The sequence below is a fragment of the Momordica charantia genome (assembly GCF_013281855.1).
Source record: "Momordica charantia cultivar OHB3-1 chromosome 11 unlocalized genomic scaffold, Mcharantia_2.0 BLBB01000011.1, whole genome shotgun sequence".
NCBI lineage: Eukaryota > Viridiplantae > Streptophyta > Magnoliopsida > Cucurbitales > Cucurbitaceae > Momordica > Momordica charantia.
In genome coordinates, this window is record NW_028275159.1 from 21334519 (window position 1) to 21341763 (window position 7245).

The following is a 7245-nucleotide window of genomic DNA, read 5'->3' on the forward strand; positions in this document are numbered from 1 at the left end:
AAAAATATTATTGTTTTTCTTACTTAAAAAAATAAAACCCTAGGCCTTTTAAATAAAGGTGAGGAGAAACTTTCCTTAACAAGGAAACTAAAACATAAACTTCTAATTACATAAAATATAGGAAACTATGAATTCCTATATAAAAAAGGAAAGACGAGATATTACAATAATTATCTAAAATATATAAAACCAACACTCCCCCTCAAGCTGGTTTGAAGATGTCTTCCATTGCCAGCTTGTCAATTAACTTGTCGAATTGCATTTTCGGAAGACCTTTAGTTAATACATCAACGATTTGTTCTATAGTTGGCAAGTAGGTGGTACATATTACTCCTGCATTGATCTTCTCTTTTATAAAGTGTTTGTCAACTTCAATATGTTTTGTCCTCTCATGTAGAACTAGATTGTGAGCTATGGAGATGACATCCTTGTTGTCACAATAAATACGAATAGGTTCTTTCTTAGTAAACTTCAATTCCTCTAGTAGCCTTTTGATCCATATACCCTCACAAATACCATGAGCTAAAACTCTAAACTCTGCTTCAGCGCTACTTCTTGCTACTACATTTTGTTTTTTGCTTCACCGGGTAACTAAGTTACCTTCAATAAATGAACAGTAATCTGATAGAACAACTGTCTGTATCACTACCAGTCCAGTTGGCATCGTATAAACTTCAACTTGCAAATGGTCATGTTTTCTGAACAGTATACCTTTACCCGGAGTTCCTTTCAGATATCTTAGGATCCTGTAAACTGCTTGAAAATGAACTGAACCAGGTGAGTGCATGAATTGGCTCACTACACTTACATCAAAGACAATATCAGGATGTGTGTGAGACAAATAAATAAGTCTACTCACAAGTCTTTGATATTTCTCCTTATCTTTAACTTCATCATCTTTTGCAATTTGTAACTTTAAATTAGGTTCAATAGGAGTTTAAGCAATCCAGCCAAGTAAGCTTGTTTCTTTAAGTAAGTCAATGATGTATTTTCTTTTATTAACGAAGATCCCTTGTTTTGATCTAGCGAATTCCATCCCTAGGAAATATTTTAAAGTACCCAAATCTTTAATTTGGAATTTACTGACAAGCTTTTTCTTAAGAGAGTTCAATCCATCTTCATCATTGCCTGTGAGGATAATGTCATCAACATATACAATCAAAACAACCATTTTGCCATTTTCATTGTGCTTATAAAAATTAGTGTGATCTGCTTGGCTTTGAAGCAAACCCTAGCTAGTGACTGTTTTCTCAAAACGTTCAAACCATGCTCTAGGAGATTGTTTAAGGCCATAGAGAGATTTCTTCAATTTGCATACTTTGTTATCTTCAATATCCATTTCAAAACCTGGAGGTAAATCCATAAATACTTCTTCTTCTTCTAGATCTCCATTGAGAAAGACAATTTTTGACATCTAATTGGTGAAGAGGCCAATCTAAATTAACAGCAATAGATAAAAGAACTCTAATAGAGTTAATCTTAGCAACAATAACAAATGTTTCTTGATAATCTATCACATAAGTTTAAGTGAAGTCTTTGGTTACCAACCTAGCTTTGTATCTTTCAATATTACTATCAGCATTGCATTTTATAGTGAAAACCCATTTGCATCCCACTATTTTCTTTTCTTTAGGTAGATCCACAATGTCCCATGTGCAGTTCTGTTTTAAAGCATTCATCTTTTCCATAACTGTTAATTTCCAATTTGAATCATTTAGGGCCTCCTGTAGGTTCTTTGGAATAATCAAGTTATTTATTTTAAAAGTGAAGGCTTTATGACTATCTAACAGTTTTTGATATGAAAGATAATTTGCAAAAGGATATTTAGTGCAAGTACGAATACCTTTCCTAAGGGGAATAGGAACATCAAAATCAGATATATCAAGTGAGATTTTTTGAATGGATGATTGATCGGGAATATGAGATTGATTACCCGGATTTTCAATATCATTCCTTGGGGTAGTAGACTGGGGTGACAAGTCAGCTCCTTAATCTTCATTTCTTTGATTGAAACGTCTCCTAGTATAAACTTGAAGCTCGTGATTTTTATCAGTAGGGTCATTTTGTGGTGGTTTTTCTCCCCTTGGATGAAAATCTTCCACACGTGGTACTAAAGAATCAGGAATATGAGGATAAATGATATTCAGGAGAGAAGTAGAGATGCCCCAAAAATTATCTTCAGAACTTGATTCCTCCCCCTTAAGGGAATTTTTGGAAAAAAATGTTGATTTTCCCAAAAAGTTACATCCATGCTCACAAAAATTTTCTTTGTTGTAGGATCAAAACATTTATAACCTTTTTGTGTCAACGCGTAGCCTACAAAAATGCATTTGATAGCCTAGTGATCAAGTTTAGATCGAAAAAGATTTGAGATGTGAACATAAGTAGTACATCCAAAAACTTTTTTTGGTAGGTCAGAGAAAAGACGAACAGTAGTAAAGAATTATTTTAGATAATCAAGGGGAGTTTTGAAGTTTAAAACTTTAGAAGGCATATGATTTATTAAATTAGTAGGAACAACTTCTCCCCATAAATACTTTGGAACATGCATAGAAAACATAATGGCACGAGAAACTTCAAGTAAATGTCTATTTTTTCTTTCCGCAATGCCATTTTGTTGAGGGGTGTCACGATATGTAGATTGATGAAAAATGTCGTTGCTTTTAAAGAATTCCCCCAAGAAATCATTGAAATATTCAATCTCATTATCTGAGTGAAAAATACTTACTTTGGTTTGAAATTGAGTTTCAATCATTTTATAAAAATGTATAAAAAGGTCTTTTACTTCAGATTTTTTTTGTCATTAAATAAACCCAAGTTACACGAGTGTGATCATCGATGAAAGTTTATAAGTTGAAATTTTGGAAGGCCCCCATACATCACTATGAATTAAATAAAAAGGTTTTGAAGCCTTATAAGTTTGAGAGGGGTATGTAGAACGGTGATTTTTAACAAAAATAAGTCTCACATTGAAAATTTGGGCAATCAATGTCTTTAAATAAGGTTGGAAACAAAAATTTTAAGTAGAAAAAACTAGAATTTCCTAGCCTAAGATGCCCAAGCATTATTTTTTCATTAACGGCAGGAGAAACGACACTATTTAGAGCTTGTTTATTACTATTTGGAAGTTCTTTAAAGAAATAGAGACCATCGAGCATCCTAGCACATCTAATCGTCTTCCCTAAGTCTCGATCCTGAAAGAGACAATGAGTTTCAAAGAAAGTGACACGACAGTTAGAATCTTTAGAGATTTTACCGACATATAAAAGGTTGCATGCTACTTTTGGAACATGAAGGACAATTTTTAAGGTTATATTTTCTGTTAATGGAATAGTTCTTTTTCCTGCAATGAAAGAGAAACTGTCGTCTGATATTCGAATTTTTTCATTGTAATATGTAGAAGTGTAAGACTGGAAAAGTTTAGAACAACTAGTCATATGATCAGAGGCTCTAGAATCTATCATTCATAGAGATGAATTTAGACAAGATAAGGCATGAGGATAAATACCTGATTGTGCCAAAGAACCACTAGGATTACCAGATGATGAATTAGTCTTTAGCAGCTTTAGAAGTTGATCAATTTGCTCTTTATTGAACTGGTAAGAATCAACAGTATTTGCATTGGAATAACTAGATACCTGGTTGCCACCGCTCTTCTCACCTGGTTTATTACTCTTCCAATTTGCCGGTTTTCCATGAAGCTTCCAGCAAGTTTCACGGGTATGTCGAGGTTTATTACAATAGTCACACCAAACACGAGATTTCTCATTCCCTTTATTATGATGATTTGAAGCTTTATTAGCAACTGCCTCATTCACCAATGCAGAACCTTCGATTGTGTTGTTTGTAGTTTTCTTGCCGAGCATAACATTCCTACGACTTTCTTCACGTTTTACTTCAGAAAAAACTTCATTAATGTTTGGAAGTGGTTTTCTACCAATTATTCTGCCTCTGACTTCATCAAACTCTACATTTAGACTGGCAAGAAAGGTGTAAATTCGATCATTTTCTATAGTTTTTTGATGATGTTTATAGTCATCCGAAGATTTCCACTCATGAGTATCAAAAAGGTCTATGTCTTGCCAAATTCTCTTTAAAGAATTAAAATACTTCGTAACTATATCGATTCCTTGTCATATTTCTCTGAGTTTTAGTGTCAGTTAAAATGCATGTGATTGATTTTCTAAGTTGGAATACATCTCATTTACGTTTTTCCATAATTCACTCGCCGTAGAATAACACATATAGTTAGCACTGATCTCCTCATCCATAGAGTTAGCACTGATCTCTTGAACCACGAAGATCTGCAAACCCTTGATAGTTTCCCACAGACGGCACTGGCGAACTAATTTGCAAAATCCCGACGGCGAACGGATTTGTAGACGGTGACGACACTCCAATCCTTAAGACGACACGGTGATAGCGACCCGATCCTTTAGACGGCAACGACGATGACGATCCCTTAGACAGCAACGACAAGATGGCAGTGGGCGACGACGGTTATAGCAGCGGCGGCGGTGGGTGGTAAAAGTATGGTGGCTAGAAATAGGGTTAGGTTTAAAGTTAGGGTTAGAGTTTATCTTGGCTCTGATATCAAGTCAATTTTAGAACAAGAAAAAATATTATTGTTTTTCTTACTTAAAAAAATAAAACCCTAGGCACCTTTTAAATAAATGTGAGAAACTTTCCTTAACAAGGAAACTAAAACATAAACTCCTAATTACATAAAATATAGGAAACTGAATTCCTATATAAAAAGGAAAGACTAAATATTACAATAATTATCTAAAATATATAAAACCAACACTATTAAATAAATATTTTTTAATAGGTTGACCTATTTGAACATTTTTGGATGTATGCTTATTTACAATTCCCCACTTGTTCCCAAAAAAAAAAAAAATGTCGGGCAATTAAGTTGGTATGGAAGAGCTGCAATATGATTGCATTGGGCCAACCTATGATGTATCAATTGTTATACTGAAAGTTGTGCCGGGCAATTAAACTGGTATGGAAGAGCTGCAACATCACATAAAATCTCTCTATACAAGTTATCGGACGAAATTTTTGAATGGAACTTCGATAGACAATAGGTGTAAGCACTGCGTGTTGGGTTTTGGCAAAATATTGGAATTAAAGTTGTCTCACATTGGAAGAATACAAGGATGGTCTCCATGTGCTAGAAGTTGTCCCACATCGGAAAAGTATAAGGAGGAGATGTGTTTCAACTACTATAAAAGGAGCTCATGGGCTTGGGTTTTAATCATCCCAATTAAAATACTTTAAGCTTGATATACTAGCTCTAGTTAACTGAGTGGTATTTGCTTTGAAAGAGTGTTTTGTGTAATTGGGGTCGGGGAGAGAAATCTGTGTGATTGTAATAATTTTTCACATAGTGGATTTTCCCTTGTGGGCCGTGGTTTTTCCTCCGGTTTGGAGTTTTTCCATGTTAATTCTTGTGTTTCTTTATTTTATTGCTTTCTTTAAATTTCTCAGTTATTTTCTGCTTATTCCTGCGGTAGAAGTAGGGGATTTGTCCCAACAAGTGGTATCAGAGCTTTAGGTTTGTAGTTTCTAGAATTTCTGAGTATGCTCTGTGGTTGCAGCATTGTCTGAACTTCCACATCAGAAAAGATTTCTTGAAACGAGCTACAGTTCTGTGAATAGTGTGGATTGTTCACTATTTGCCGATTTGCTAGGAGTGTGAAGCAGATATGTCATTCTTTATGAGTCCAGTGAAGATTGACGTGGAGAAATTTGACGGAAGGATCAACTTTGGCTTGTGGCAAGTGCAAGTCAAGGATGTGCTGATACAATCTGGGTTACACAAGGCGTTGAAGGGAAGATTGAGTGAAGGTGCTTCGGAAAAGCTAAGCGGTGATTATGGTCCAATGGAGTCCAGTGGTGGTTCCAGCAGAGGTTCTAAGAAATCTAGCATGAGTGATGAAGATTGGGAGGAAATGGATTTGAGAGCTGCAAGCGCGATACGAACAAGTTTGGCTAAGAATATTTTTGCGAATGTGCATGGAATTTCGAAAGCCAAAGAACTTTGGGAGAAGCTCGAAGCATTGTATCAGGCAAAGGGCATCTCAAATCGGCTGTACCTGAAGGAGCAGTTTCACACGCTGCGAATGGAGGAAGGTATGAAAATTTCAGATCATCTGAGTAATCTCAATAGCATCATCTTTGAGCTGGAGGCGATCGAAGTGAAGATAGATGACGAAGATAAAGCACTCAGGCTCATCTTATCACTTCCACCTTCTTATGAACACATGAAGCCGATCTTGATGTATGGGAAGGATACTTTAAATTTTGCTGAGGTTATTAGTAAACTCTTGTCAGAGGAAAGATGGCTGAAGAGTGAAGGGCGTACTTCACATGAAGATTCGACACTGGTAGCTAGCAATTGGAAGAAGAAGAAAGACTCCGTACAAAAGAAAGCTTGTTGCTGGGGATGCGGACAGTCTGGACACATGAAGAAAGATTGTCACAACAGAACCGATTCGTTAAAGGGCTTTGGGCAGGATGCTGACAATATTTCTCTCATCAGGGGAGACGATGATCAGTTCCTTTGAAAAGAGAGAGAATTCATCCTCATGGTATGTCCGCTTTACCATGATAGAGGATGTGATGTTAGCGGTTCCACAAGTTTACACATGGGCATTGACTTGGCGGTTATGCAAGGTGTGTGTGGTGGAAGTTATGTCGATGGCTGAAGAACTTCCAAGTGAGCCAAGTAGGTGGAAGTTGCACCATAAATCTCAGTAGGATTTATCGACATGTGACGAGGAAGAAAACTCCTGGAAGGCGACATTCCAAGTGATCTACTTTTATGGTGGAGTAGGCTATAGTTCTCTGAATTGAGAATTATGATTGTCGGTGAAGACAATGAGTGTAGAAGCTGTGAACTTTTTTCAATATCTTGCCAAGGTGGAATTTGTTGGGTTTTGGCAAAATATTGGAATTAAAGTTGTCCCACATTGGAAGAATACAAGGATGGTCTCCATGTGCTAGAAGTTGTCCCACATCGGAAAAGTACAAGGAGGAGATGTGTTTTAACTACTATAAAAGGAGCTCATGGGCTTGGGTTTTAATCATCCCAATTGAAATACTTTAAGCTTGATATGCTAGCTCTAGTTAACTGAGTGGTATTTGCTTTGAAAGAGTGTTTTGTGTAATTGGGGTCAGGGAGAGAAATCTGTGTAATTGTAATAATTTTTCACATAGTGGATTTTTCCTTGTAGA

The 7245-nt window shown here is 36.0% G+C and overlaps 1 protein-coding gene across 1 annotated transcript; it reads right to left on the reverse strand.

Moving 5' to 3' along the window:
* Nucleotides 1-3464: 3464 nt before the first annotated feature.
* LOC148208314 (uncharacterized) lies at nucleotides 3465-5176 on the reverse strand. Its single transcript, XM_088120179.1, is given in 2 exon segments — nucleotides 3465-4313; nucleotides 5162-5176. Coding segments are annotated over 2 exon segments (864 nt in total).
* Nucleotides 5177-7245: the final 2069 nt, after the last annotated feature.